At 37.4% G+C, this 15748-nt stretch overlaps 1 protein-coding gene across 2 annotated transcripts in view; it reads left to right on the top strand.

Annotated features, from left to right (window-relative positions):
- The window catches only part of LOC121944114 (CUB and sushi domain-containing protein 1-like), a 464794-nt gene that overhangs the window by 238076 nt on the left and 210970 nt on the right, over positions 1-15748 (top strand). For both annotated transcript variants that reach the window (XM_088078923.1, XM_042487796.2), the window contains exons 6-7: positions 4774-4886; positions 6036-6113. In XM_088078923.1, coding sequence (XP_087935049.1) covers positions 4774-4886; positions 6036-6113 — 191 coding nt within the window. The remainder of the gene's footprint in view (positions 1-4773; positions 4887-6035; positions 6114-15748) is intronic.

Below are 15748 nucleotides of genomic sequence, written 5' to 3'. Positions count from 1 at the left end.
TTTCAACTTTCTTTCACCTTGTAGGTTCTCCTCTCACATTTCTGCTTGTCGTCCTGTAACCTGTTTTACGGGTTTTTGTCCAATGTGTCCTGTGTTATCTGTCTCCCCTCTCCTCTCCTGCTGCTCATATCTATTATTTTCACTTATTTAGCCGTCTTCTTTCAAACTTTTATCACTATCCTCTCTCCTCTTCTCATTTGCTCATTCTTTTCTTTCCTTTTCCTTTCAGTTCAGTCTCATGTCTCATCCCCCTCTCCTCCTCTCTGACCTCCTGTCTCTCCCTCATTCCAATGTCAGACAGCTGGCCAGTCCCCATGAATAATGGAGGAGATGCAGCACATCTCTCACTTTTTATCAGTTTCTCTCTCTACATTTCATATTTCCCTATCTTTTTGTCCATTTAAACACACAACAGCTTTCTTAGATGAATGTGTACATCATCATGCATCCGTTTTGTTCTACCCTTAACCCTAAACCTTTCCTGACTCAAAAAAAATGCAATGTTAACAATAGAGAGCAGAAAGTAAATACCAAATCACCAAAATATGCAAAGAAACACATATATTTAAATACAAAGGCCAAACAAAAACAAAACTTGCAAAGCACTTTGCATTAATACCTTCACTGGAAACGACTTGATGCTGTTAATGTTTTTGAAGTACAGAAAGGTTTGAACACAAATGGCTCCAGTGATGGACACCACCGTTTCTCTTCACTAGGATCAGGGAACTGAATTGATAATAGTCACTGTCATGTGCACGCTACACAACAGGGCGAACTTATCTCCCCAAAATCTTTAGACCAATCACTTCAACCAAAAAGGAACTGGTTTGCATTGATTATTGAACCTGTGGTCACAGACACAAGGAGCTCTTTTTCTGTAATGATTTAAAAATAAAACAACTGCACATGTAAAATTAGGTCAAAGGTGTATGGCAAAAGTGGCCTAAACAAGGTGTGGCTAATTTTCACCATGCAGCAAACTCCGAGCCTCAAAAGAAGCCAGTGCCAAAGTTCCAAAAACTGCACTTCCTCTAATGGCCACCTGAGGATGGCTCCAAAAAAACAGAGTAAATCCCTAGACTCTTAAGTTAAAATGCCTAACTTGACAGTGGAAATAACCATGTTTACAGCCAAGTACAAAACAAACAAACAAAAAACTGTTTTGGTCTCTATAGCTAATTTTTATGATTTAAAAAAAATCATAACTCACCCATTTACATTTTTTTATGGCCCAAAATTTAACATATTTAAGGGTCAGCGTTTTCCTTAGTGCAAAGTGGATGTAATTGTGGTTCCTGCCTTTCTGTAGCAAAATCTTTTGGTTTAACTTTCACCCAGTATAAAATTACAACTGTGCATTAAGACATAGATAGAACTCCACAGGAGCTTTCCACAGAATTAAAATACTATTTGGCTAAAATGTCTGTCATACCTTTTCTCCTCGAAATTTTCAATGTGTCCATCCGAGCACAGTTATTCAGATCAGACAGACCATAAAACAAAAACATGTCAAGTCTGTTGTGAATCCAGTTAAACAATTTGTGTCGCAGAGTTTTAGAAATCTTAAGGGGGAAAGGAGAAAAAATTGGCATATGTTGTCAGTGGTCTGCTGAGTTTCTCCATTTCATTCAAGTTGTTTATTTGCTTTAAATGAGCCCATGAAAAATGTGGTGAGAAGCTCCCTAATGAGTTTTGTTAAGCCACTCTCTCCCAGAGGTATGTCTGCAAAAAATAACAAATGTATTGCTAATCAAGATCTAAAAAGGTTTAAATTTACAAAAGCTATTGTGCGCCATGATAGAATTATGAAGTGCACAGATGGGTTTTTAAAATTGGGTGACACTGAGGTATAATCAGATGAATTGTTGAGATGATATACATATCCTCATGTGATTGATCTGAGCAGATATACAACAACATTTGATTTGTACATAAAATGAGCATATTTACAACAATATCACATCACCATTGTCACATATGCATACTAATTTTTCATTACAGTCAGTCACCATTGTGCAAATGCAGAGAACCTAACAGGCTGTAACAGTACAACACCAACAGTGAGTTCTCAATGTAATACTGAGCAGGTGTAATTGTTTTTATTCTGCAGGACAGAAATGTGTTGGTAAGACATCACCATCAAACGTCAGCTAGCACCTCATATTCAGCTAAATCAAAAATATATAAAACTGCTAAATAATAATTTAATTACATACACATTTCTTCATATTTTATTTCCATACAAGGAATAATATGATATAATTGTTATTGTTCAATCAGTCGTTAAACTATAGTCATCTTTGCTGATAATTAGTATTAAAAGATGATTGTTTCCATTTAAGTATTCAAATAATTTCCAACAAGTTTTATTTTTTTTCTAATACAGTAGCTTATTTATGACAACTTTGAGTTCACTTTGATTAAACCTTATGGATGAATTCATTGTCATTTATACAGTAGATATTCTGATACTTTAGACATGGATTCTTCCACTGTTCTTGTCTGTTTATTGTCATTTGCACATGACTTTAATATGGAAACTACTAACTACTTTTTCAAGTGTTCATTGACTTTCACTTCCTCATTAAAATGTATTCATATTTTTCCCCACTTTGATTGAAATTTAGACAGACTTTAGTAAAAACTTTGCTGAGGTAAAACAACAAAGTTTAAGACTCTGTGGTTGTATAACAGTAGGCTGTTTCATCATATGAGTTTCATTGATTGTCTGAGAGCATTTTCTTTTACCAGGCTGATTTAACAAGTGTTGAGTATGAGATGAAACAGCTCAGATTAATAATAACATAACCAGGGTAAAAGTGCACTTAATATACAATAGTATGTAGTGCAATATATTTACTGACTTTCATGCACTGCATTGTGCCCTTCAAAATTCCCATTCCCATTGTCCTCTAGTTTTTAAGCTCATATCTCATAAGGCATTATGTCTTACTACATGCATGTGTATTTAATCCCACTGATAAAGACCACTAGCAGCCTCACTAGGAGATAACACATTGCTCTACAGATGTCTATTTGATGTATATACTAAACAGTTAGATTGCCTTCAGGCAGACACATTGGCAGTGCCTTTTTTCTCATCTGACATTCTTCACATTCTTTTTTCACCCTGATTTTCTAGAGCTGTCTTTTTCAGTCTTTTCTCTTTTTTTGATTATGTTCCTAACTATATTCTCAGAGACAGAACTTTATGTCTCCAATAATAAGCACTCAATAAAGGCCTCTAACAAGGGCTCTTAATATATCCTTTTTCTTTTTTTTTTACCACTCATATTTTGTTTCTGCCCTTTCTCTTATCTGTGTTTCTTCCTCCCTCGCTGTCTCTATCTACTCAGTATACCTGCAGCATTATTAAAGGGCAGTTCCAGTGGCTCCTGTTGCTCAAGGGAGGATGGTAGAACATTGGCTTCCAGGCAGTCTCTTACATCATTTCCTTTTTTGTCTCAGTGCACCATTTTCCCCACATTTTAAAAATTTTCTTTACCACTGCCTTGATTGCCGTTGGTAACGAAATGTGAGAGCAGCTAAAGCTGATGTAAGACTTACCATAGGCAACTAACTCATAGTCTCGGTGGTGATGCTTTAGAAAGTGTTTTTGAAGATGTGAACTTTGCTGACTTTCTACTACTTTACTATCTCCATTCACTGCTACGATTTTACTATTTCTCTGCTTCAGTCTGGCTTTCCAATCAATTAGTGACAAGGAATTTTAGTGCATTTTACCATTTTTTTAAGCAAAGATTTGTTCAGTATTCCCTTAGTTAAACACTCTTGGTTGTGGGAGTTATACTGTTCCCAGTGCAAGCCAGAGCTCTGCTTCTGGTTGGTGCTGATCATTATGGGAAGGGATGATATCACTCATTCAGTTCTCCCGTCCACGTTTTCCAAGCCAGTGGAACAAACTGCCTTTTCAGCTAAAATCTCTCTAAATTACAGCCAGCCTTTGCACCTTGAAAAACAATGCAAAGTGACATCAAAATAATACTTTGTACTCTCTGGAAAATTCTGCATCGCATAGGATTTTTTTTTTTTTTTTTTTAATTATTATTCATAGTAGTTTAGATCCTGGAGTTATGAAAAACAATGTTTTGCATGTATAATATAATGTATTTACAATGGTTTGTGATAAGTAATTTCATAACAGTGGTTGGTCATTCTGCAGTCTGTAATTAGAAGAAGCCTTTTCCTCCAGCAATTGCACCTAAGTTTGAGATGTTTTTCTACCTCGAATTGAAATATCATCTTCCATAAGCACATCCATGAACTGAGTGCACTAATACTGTAACAGAAAGGCATTACAAACAACATCTGGAAGAGGACATAATCTCTCTGTCAGTGTCATATTCATCAGCAATGTGTGGCAGACAGAAGAGCAGAAATTCATACATATTAGACAACAGTAACATAATGCAACTTGGAGAGGGCCTCTGTGACTTAGTGGGCAAAGGTGAATAATGTGAATCTGCAATTACAACAGCTTGGGTTTTGTTACATCATGCCTTCCCTTTCCCATGTGCCTTGTTTGTTTGCTGTAATTTCTAAAGAATTGTATCAATACACAAAATAGCAAAATGTAAGTACAACATGAGCCTAATTTAGAAAGGAGGACACATTCCAGACGTTATAAAATGTGAAGATCAGTAGGTCATGTTTTGTCTCTGCCTAAATTCTTCTACTCCTACACTGTTTTGTTATTTTTTGTTGTGCTTTTTTCTTAATTTTAATTATTTCTTACTTGCTTACTTCCAGGCTCACGGGTATGACCCTGCCGTCACCAGTGATATCAAATAAGAACTGGCTTCGGATACATTTCACCTCAGACAGCAACCATAGAAGAAAAGGATTCAGCGCTCAGTACCAAGGTATATCACACTCTCTCAGTTTTTAATGCTGAATTCAGTTGATTTGTCTTCATATATGCCAAAAAAAAGAGTAATTGAGCAACAGAAATGTAATGGTATGATGAAATAAAACACCCTCAGAGGGGCTTGCTTGATCAAGGCACTCCCCAGTGTATACCATAATCCATTAGTCAATAATTCCAAGTGCACAGAGTAATGTGACTTATCTATTCCCTGCCTCCCTTCTATGCATACATGTCTGGTACACTCACAGTTATTTGTATAATGTACTGTGCTTACTGTACAAACCAATCCACATATATAAAAACACAAAGCTACCACAGGAAGTACATGGTCGTTTTTCTGCGATACATTTTCATACTCTGTAACTGAGAATAGCAATTATTTGGAACAGGAGTCTGAAACTACCTGACTGGACTTGCTGGACCTCTTCTGTCATTTAATGGACTGGTTGTATAACGTAATTAGCATATTAAGGTGCATATTAGTTTCCACGTGGCGGCCCAGATTTAATTGGCTGCTCTCAACACAAAACACAGCAATCCAAGACCTGTATGTATCCCTCGCTGTGCGTCTCACTTCCTGTCTGTCTCGATCTCTTCTTTTTTTTGTTCACTTTATGCTGTCTTTTTCTCTCTGTCTCGTCAGTCTCTGGCTCTTGCCATTGGTACTTCGTTTCCTTTCTGTCTGCCTCTTCTGTATGTGATATTTGTGTGTGTGAGAAAGAGATGTGCTTTTCATGCCAAGTCTGTTTCTCAGTGGAGTGTAGTTTGGTTGTAGCTCAGATTTTTCTGTTATCCTCTGCAATGCTGCTACTTAGGATAAAATAGATGGAATACATTTTAATGCTACTCCACTGCTTTGCTCTTCTCCCCCATTTTCTCCTCTCTTGTCCCTTCTTCTCTGCTTCTTTTAATGTCTTCTCCTCTTTCCCCGTTCTAATTTTCAGTTTCTGCCTCTGTTGCATTTGTTGTAGGTTTGTTATCGGAGGGGGAGTGTGAAGCACTTTCTGAGTTGAATGCAAAGCTGATATGTGCTGAAAGGCAACACTGAAAATTATAAGCACTTCAAAAATGTGCAGTAATTTAAGTATGATTAAGTGTTATTTATGATTCAATTATTGAGATCCATATCCTCTGCTTTCTACAGTGAAGAAAGCAATAGAGTTGAAGTCCAGAGGGGTGAAGATGATGCCCAGTAAAGACTCCAGTCACAAAAATGCTGTCTGTAAGTAAACTACTATCTGTGTGTATGTGTGACTCATCATCATTTAGAAAACTTTTAATCACATACATAAACACATGTGCACGCACGCACGCACGCACGCACGCACGCACGCACGCACGCACGCACGCATACACACACACACACACACACACACACACACACACACACACACACACACACACTCTGTAATCACCAGTACACACAGTGTGCATCCATCTTTAATGTTCACTGGTTGCTCTTCTAGGAGACAAGAATTAGGTCCATAGTTTTCTGCATTTCTTCTGTGTTTTTCATCTTTTCCTCAAAGGGTCAGAAGTCAATATGAAAGAAGCAAATATACACTTAAAGTACAGTATCAAAGGTACCTTTTTAAAGGTCCAGTGTGTAGAATTAGGGCCATCTTTTGGCAAAAATGGTATGTAATATTTATTTTCATTTGGTAATATATCTACACACAGAGCCTGGTCTCTCCACCATGTTGTTCTGTAGCAGCTCAGAACAGACAAACCATAACCAGCCATTTCCATGTTTGTGTTGCCCACAGTAGTTGTGACACAAGAGAGGTTAAAGTTCTGCAACCTCACCCAAGATGCCACTAAATCCCACACACTAGACCTTTAAACATTCTTACAATTCATTACAAACCAACCAATGATACAAATAAACCTGCTTTTTCCAATTATTTTTCTGTAATTAAAATAAGATGAGAGATCAAACAGATTCTGAATATACTCTTTCGATTTCTTGCAATCGTGTCAGCCCCCTGTACAGCCATCGTGCTGGATACCAAACCCGTGACCCTCTGTTTTGTTTCTGTTATGACAGTTTGAATACGTTTTCAAGCACAGAGTAAACCTCCCTGTGCTGGTGTCAAGATGATAATCTGCTACAGTCCATAATAAACTCAGTGCAGCATAATGACTCACTTTATGCTTGCTGTAGCTGTTGCTTCCCAGTGGATCCTAAAGTCCTTGTGTTATCCATTTCCACTTTTTCATTATATTCTAACTTTCGAAATTTGAAGTGGAGTCTGGAGGGTTTGTGTTGAGATTCATCATGGCCAAAGCTGGAAATGTGCCCACTGCATCTTATTCGCCCTCTCTGGAGGTGCAGCCAAGAATCCGAAAAGTGACAGTACAGTTTCTATCAGATGAAGTCATTAATCGGTAAATTTTTGACAGCCCACCTTCGAGATACATCGTAAGCCAGAAGAGAACTGGTACAATATAATGGACATTAATAAAAGCCAATATATGAAGTATGAGTTTAAAAAGTGTTCCTTTTAGTTTCTGTCTTGCTACATTATTTTCCACTCTCCGCCCCTGTCCCCTTTTCATGTGCTCAGCTCTATACTTGTATAATATCCTTCATGTCATGTCAATGGGACTTAAATAGGTGTTGTCATGCCTTTCACCTCGGCAGTTAGTGGGATGGTGAAAGTTACTACGTGTACTTTTAAACTTACAGAGAAAAGTTGCATTTTTAGGCTGTTATTTGAGTGCTGTAAATGATTCAAATGATTTCCCATTTTGTGTGGCGATAATACCATTAACCATCAGCCAACCAAGTAACATGAAGGTGAATGTTCGTCATGTTTTTTTTCCCCCACACATTTTAAAGGCAAATGAATAACCAGCCGAGCCTCTTCTGTGCGTATAGTGTTTGATTAGTTGTTTGAGATGGGAGGGTGATGCCTCTGGGAAAATAGTTTTTACCTCATTGGCAGCTAATGGGAATACAAATAAACTTAAACATTATATTGACCACAAGGCAGCAAAACAATGACTTTAATGATAAACGAGATTAATATCTCTACAAATGGTATACATATTTCTTAGCAGCTTGGAGACGCCTTTAAAACAGTATTCAGATCGTGTGACAGACGCTTTTAATTGTCATGGAAGCCCAAGCTCATACCTTGTCCATTCCTTAGCGTTTAGCTTCATAATAAAAACCCTCATCAATAATTCTGCTGATTTACACGCTCAGCCAAGCATGTGCTGATGCAATTAACATTAGTGTGGTGGTTTTTTTGTGTGCTGTATATGTGAAGAAGAAATCTTGTGCTTGTGTGCTTCTTCATGTGTTGTGGCAATTAAGATTAAAACCGGTATGCTCTGTGTTTATTTGAATGTGTACACGCACATGAGGATTTCCCGGGGCAAACCAGTTTTATTATATCTATCAATGATGTGTGGCCCAGTGAAGAGTTCAGATCCTACGCACACACTTTCTTTTTCACTTTCACTTACACAAAGTAAGCATGCACCATGCACACACTGATACACACATATACGTACACACACTTATATACAAAGTTGTTTCCGTGTGAGAGAATGGCCTGGAGTCAGTCTGCTGAGTCCAAAGCTATTGCATTTGCTTGTTACGAGGAGGGCCAGCTAACAAAAACATCTTGTTGTGAAGTAACTCTCCTATCAGGGCAGTCTGTGGAGGTTTCTCTCAGGCTGACACGTAAATGTATTAAAATAAATTACAATACAACTTTAGAAATGTGATGCTCTGCATTCCCAAATAAATATCAACTTGAAAAACAAACTATCTCTGCAAGTGGTGAAGCCAAGCTGCAAAAAATGGCTGTTAATCTATGACTTGTTGTTCAGATCTCACTGCACGTTGCCCTCTGTGGATGTTATCATGATGTTTAGGTGGAATCACTGTGATCACCACTGACTCCACATGTGCTTAACAACTCTCAAAAGCAGCTTTCCCACTTGTAAAATTATTGCTGCAATGTAGAGACCAGCTTTGTTATCTGTTATCACAATGCAGAGCCAAAGAATGATGATAATGACCAATAACTGTGCAGTCCAGGGCTCCCTTATGCTTTTGCAGCCCTGGACCTAAATGAGAAATTTAGTTTCTCACCATGGGACCCATGCTCATTAAAAACATGCCAGCATTTCTGTCAGGGGGACAAAAACTGAGCAAATGTGGGTTTTCACATTGGGTCAAACACTCAATGGCCGCAATGTAGTACAGTTAGGCCATCAGGCTGGGATCATTAAAGTATTTAAAAAAATAGTAAAGTCAGGGTCCACTTTTAGTCCCGAACCAGTCTTTCAACAACACTTCTTTATAGTGTATGACTCCCAGTGGTAATATTATAGCTGTATGGCAGAGAATTATGCAATATATAATCATTACAAAGAACCAGAGACTGATGATAATGAGTTTTACCTGTCTAGAGAATGGAGTGCTTATGAATCATAATCTAAAAGACTGTCTGTAACAGCCTCTAGCCTATATTAAAGCACAGTCTAATAGACAGACACACATGAGAATAAGTTTAAATCAGTTTGAGAACAGTCTGTTTATGAATAATTCTCACAGTGACAACTGATAAGAATCACACGTGATTCTGAAGACAGTAACAGAGAAATAGGTAGATAGATAGATGGATATTTAAGAGATGAGCTAATTAAATGACAAAGATAAATTAAGAGGTAAGAGGTAACTAGAACAATTTAAATAGGTTCACATGAACGCAGCCTGCCTTGCAGTTGCCCTCTCTCAGCTGTAACATTAGCTTACTGCTGAGGATGTGTCATAATTATAGAGAGGCTGAAAGATTGTGATTAAGGAGTTTTACTCCCTAGACAATGACCTAGACCTATAATGAATCATCATTGTGAGAGCATGATTTATAATCAGTGTTTTCTACAGGATTGTTGTCCAAGGTGGAGCCTGGCTGCAGTCTACTCAAATGAGAGTGATGCGACCACTTGAAACATGGAAATCACACGGTGGTACAGTGCACACACATCTGAATACATTTGGGGCCACCTCACAGTAATGCAGTCTGTAATTATCAGAATATTATTGCATCTGCCAGTGTGGTTTTGTTTCTGTTTGATATGTTTGTTTGTCAGCAGTATTACAGAATGTAAGTCATGTATGTCATGTAACTTAGTGGTAGCATGGCTTAGGGAAGATACCATTACATTTTGGAGTGGACATGATTCGCCATTCACTTTTGTCAACATCATGAGATAGGGCATTTGGTCGTTTTATACCGTGTTTGATCACACATGACTGACCCTGCATCATAACAAGTGCATTTATATGGATAAATCCTGTGGGCTCAACAAAGTGATGCTGGGAAGATGGATGTAGACTTCAGCTCTCAGCTCGTCTGACCTGTGAGCACGAGAAGGTGGAGGAAAGAGAGGGAGGGTGGGTAAGAGGCAACAAGAAGAGCAGAGTAGAGCAGCTGAGGAGAGAATATCAACAAATTGCACTTCACACATTTCTCTCCTCTTTCAGCAGGCATCAGAAGAGCACCTCAAAGGCTCTTACCTGAAACACATGTCAGCTGATTACAGACGCAGGCGCGCACACACACACACACACACACACACACACACACACACACACACACACACACACACACACACACACACACACACACACACACAAACTAACAAACATGCTCTCCCACGCTCTCCCTGCCTCTCCTGATCTCCTTGCACCCTCTCTCATTGACTCTTGACCACATTTTCCTTTTTAATGGGTCATCTGTCGGCTGTTATAATAACTCAATTTTTGTGCTACACAGCTTTGCATTCTCAATGCAAATGCCTTTTGTGTTTATCCGGCTACGTTGCCCTCTAAGCCAGTGGTTTTCCATTTTTCTCCAATTCCCTGAGCCAGTGGTTTGTAACTCTTTCTCATGGGAACTTTAACAACAGTTTCATACAACAAAGAAAACAAAACCAGCAGCAGAAAAGACATAAAGCTACGTATACTGCCTTAATGTGTATATTTTATACGACTTTTTTCTACACTTCATCTAAACTAATCTAGATTTTGTTTTTAACTCTGGATTCACCAACTTTCTGTACTGTAAAAGTGTCGCAAGTGACATCTAACCTGCCAAGTATCATCCAAATGCTGCAGCTCTCTGCAGCAGACTGATTAAATTATAGAGACAATGGCAATTTCTAGAAAAAAAACCCCCAACAAAACAAAGCAGGGATCAAAACAAACAAAACACTCACATATAAATCATATTTACTGTGGGCAAAACAATTAATAAGAAGATGTAAGTGTCTGTGTTCTGTTTGCTTAGACAATAGTAATTACTCATGCTTTCAAACATTTAATGTGGCATTTTTGTTTAAATTTACAAATTATATATTCTTCCTCACAGAGGGAAATGTTCATAATAGATCTGTAACATTGTGTCCCCATAATATGAAAATACTGTATTGGATACCTTCTGTTATTTTGAAATGGATAAAAAAGGTAATATTAAAGCATTCATCTGTCATTATTATAAAAACAGAAATTTACAATTTTTGCATGTAAACTTAAAATTATGTTTTGAAGATACTAAACTGATTCATATTGGATGGATAGTTTTCCAGTTTGTAAATTACTCTAGTGTTTCACCTTCTTGAATATTTATGATGATCAGAATTAACAGTTCATGATGCACTCCCTAAAAAAGGCGCAATAAAAACCGTAGTGTCACTTTCAATCTGGCTGCATTGAGGACTAATGGTGATGGCAGCAGCCATATAGTCTCTTTATGCTTGTTTGTATGTCAAATACTGTGGTAATACTGGCTTTTCAGTGGTCTGTTTATTGTGGATAAAAAAACATTTCCTACCTTTACACTCCAAATGTAATAAGAACATTTAATAGAGAAACAGAAATGACAAGAACAGATACAACAACTGCACAAACAAAAGAGGGAAAAATATATACACAGGCAGAAATTGAAATTTAACACCACACCCTCTGAGCAACTGAATGCAGGTTTTTCATCTTTCCATGCATTCATAAACTAGATGAACTTTATGCAATGACATGTGAGTATGTAAAGACATTCTTGCCTTTTTGAGGGCCAATTAAGATTGCATAATCCCAGTGATAGAAGAAGTACTCAGATCAACATGTATTGTTCTAACTTCATCTGCAAAATAACTACAACTGTGAAATAAATGTTGTGGAGTGAAATCTAATGCATTTCTCTCATAAAAGTAATGATGTAAAAATCTGAAAAATTAATTAAAATTAAATATTGCAGTGAAGGTCAGCAAATATTTAGCTATATTCCACCTCTGCAGCAGCCACATAATGTTTGTTCCATCTGTTTTCATGCCCTTTTCAATATGCACGTTAAAAAAACAAAACAAAACAAAACAAAACAAAAAAAACTGATTGTAAACACATCTTGAAATATTGCAAAAATAAATACATAATAATAATGCACTTTAAGGATGTTTTCAAATTTGTGTATCAGTGAAAGGAAAAAGTAATTTCGAGCCAGGGAAATGGAACTCATTTTCTTTACCTAGCAAATAGGCAAAATGATATGACTTATCATAATTGCATAGGCCACTGCAAGCTCTCTTTTTTAACGCTGGATGGCTTTTAACATGCTCATGTATGCACACAGGACTGTTACCAGAACTCCTCTAAGAGCACAAAGCATAAGATTAGTTTTTCAAAGAACTTTATTTAAATTGTTCTGTGTGCTCTCTGTTATTATACATCCATCCTTTTCCTTCATGTAAGTTTTTGACTGACACTCTTTGAATTATGTCATCTTGTTGAACCTATTTCTGCTGTGGTAGCACTTGACTGGAGAATTAGCACCACCTACTGCTTATCTCAATGAATCAATTCTTAATATTCACATATTAGTAGTGGATGAAAAGGCAGATGCGTTTGCATTTTCTTTTGTTGATTTTCTGAAAATGTGGTTAAAATCTGCGCTACACTTGGATGGAAACCCAATTACAGTCCACCAGTTGTATGTGGCCATGCTGAAAACCATTTACTACGTAATGTGCTCAGTGCTCTTTAAAATATGCCTTTAAACACTCTATACTAGAGAACTTATATTTTTCAGGCAGGCCATTCAACACTACAGTTCATGAGGACATTATTTACTCTTAGAGGTGAGTGTGTAGTGAGCAGTTTAGGACAAATGGCAGAATGAATGGAGTCATGTAGTGAGTATTAGCCCTGTCTTTAGGAGTGGGTGGCTTACGAAAAGTGATGTCTATTACAGTTAACACATACATTGCACCAGCAAGAAAGTTAATCACTTTTTAGGAATTCCTAAAAAGTTGACTTTTAGAGATGAAAGCTTTGCTGAAGACACTTTGATGATATGGAAATTATATTATACATCATAAGCTTGTGTTTAAATGCTGAATGGTCTTTTAAGTGCAAATATGGGATTAAGTCAGTTTGAGGATTTTTGACATCAGCCCGGCAGTGATATCTGGCAGCTTTTTTTTTTCTATAACAATCTCATGTTGTTTGCATGAGCCGGATTTGTTTCGGCGATATGAACCTTTGTATTTGATGCCAATGAAAGCCATTTGAACATGAGTGAGAGAGAAAAGGATGAGAGAGCGGGACAGAGAAAGTGTGTTTTTAGAGTGTGTTTGTGTGGTGATTTTTGGACAGAACATCAAAAACAAAGCAGAGCAACAAGACAGCTTGTTCTGTTTGCATCATATCTCACACAAACACGCATAAGCAGCGTCTATGCACTCACAACTCGACAGCATACACACAACAAAATCACACAAATGCAGCAAATCATTCATCCATCTTTTATGCTAGGCACCCCTTTGTAAATTGCAGCTAATGTGTATGAGAGAGAAAAAGCGGGGTGAGCAGGCTGAGAATACAAAAGTAGAGAGAAGGAGTGAGTGGGAGCGGAGGCTGATGAGGAAGACAGGAAGAGGGAGGCATGTGAGAAAGATACAAGAAACAAGGAAGAAAAAGAGACATGCTAAGAGGTCAGATATGGCTCTTTCTCCAGGATATTCTTTTTTTCTCTTTGTGCTATTAAAGTCCCTTTTCAGCATTCTCCTCATTTCCATTTGATTTATTCTCTCCTTCCTTTCCCTTTATTTTTTTGTTTTTTGCTAACCATCATTATTCATCCACAGAGTTCCATTAAGACAGAGCTGGTCTAAACTGGTTTCTGTCATGTTGTCTGGTCTCATTTACATTTACATTACATTTTAGGCATGCAGCAGATGCTCCCAGCCATGGTGAAGTCTAAAACCAATGAAAGATCCCAAATATGAGCTGGTCTAAAAATTGCCATGTGTTTTGTGTTTGCGGTTTTCTTTGTAACCGAGCAGATTGTGCCGATAGATAAGAAAAACAGGGAGGAATGAGATGCTGAAATGTCAGAACAAGAGGACAGTTCTCCTCATTAAATCACTGCACGGGATGGTTGTCACTTCGACAACAACAGTTTTACTTTTTTTGTTTGTTTATTTATTTATTTATTTTTACAATTGCTCCCCGGAGATTTTATTTAATATTCATGTTATTTTGCTCACTACATGTTTGGATTTGCTCACGAGTCATTATGAAAATTCAAAAAACTTCGCACAGAATAAGCAGGCAAATGGAAAGGTTGGTATAATAAATACAGTTATTGATGCTAGAGCAACTAGTTTGCATAAATACTGGAAAACCTTATGGTCCTCGGCAATTTTATTAGTTTAAAACATGGAGAAAAGTTGCAAGATGTTCTGGACAATACAATCCTTTTTGAAAAATATGTGTGCTTGTTTTAGGGGTGGAAGAATTATTCAATATTTACTTAAAGCAATACTCTGTCAATTTTCCTACCAACTTTGTATCACAACAATGTGGGTAATGTGTGTAAATGAACTGTAGTAAACTTCTTTCCATCTTGCCAGCACTCAGACCTCCTTCCTCAGCTCAAATGTGCCACATAACATTTTTTGCCGACCCTCAGGCCGTTGCTCAAACTACAGATTATACTTCCACATTTTTGTAAGGCCGCCATCACAGACACAAAAAGAATGTAGAAACTGACTGAGAGAAAGAGCTGTTCCTCCCATGTAAACTCAGATCAAACTCCAAAATCAGGCACTGCCAGTCAAATATAAATCAAGACTCTGTTCCTGCATTGCATATTTCTCATCTTAACTGTTTTCAGAAGCATATTTTAGTCTACTGTTCACTGAAAATAGGCTACTGAGATCCAACTAGGTGGTGCTGATCAATTACAAGCCAAGATTCTGTTACTGTGTTGAGGCACATATTTATGTTTAGGCTACCGTTATCTGTTATGCAAGATTATTTGTTACCGGCCGCCTGCCATATTCTTTTCTTTGTCAAAACGCTCAGTCTTGCTTTAGGCCTATGTCACCCACCAGTGGCAGCATTTATTGATTTGGTGCAGCAGTGCACTCTGGTAGTTCTAGGTTTTCTACCTCTTGTGCAAAAGTGAATGCCACATTCCTTTTTCCCTGTTTTATGTGGTCATAAAGCACCAATTTTGAAAGTATTTTGGTGTCTTTACTGCATAGACAGTCTAGATTTATAAAAAGCTAATTTTTGCAGCAGTTAAATACTATCCCACAATATAAAAACCCACAAAAAGTGTGATATTTTCTTTTAGTGATTCATGAGTGAATTTAGTGCAGAAATCCACCAATACAATACTTTTTTGTGTGTGTTCGGAACATAATGGACCTTTTTTCAGACATTTTGACTTGTCACAATAGCAAAAGCACAGGTGAAGGTGATGCATTGTGGATGGCTGTGTTCCATTAAGTGTCCCAGTAAAATCATCCAGTGAACCAGCATGCACAATATCAGAA

This window comes from Plectropomus leopardus, chromosome 1 (assembly GCF_026936395.1).
Source record: "Plectropomus leopardus strain MGB_pleo_1.0 chromosome 1, ASM2693639v1, whole genome shotgun sequence".
In the NCBI taxonomy this organism is placed as follows: domain Eukaryota; kingdom Metazoa; phylum Chordata; class Actinopteri; order Perciformes; family Serranidae; genus Plectropomus; species Plectropomus leopardus.
This window is presented reverse-complemented; position numbering and strand designations above follow the sequence as displayed.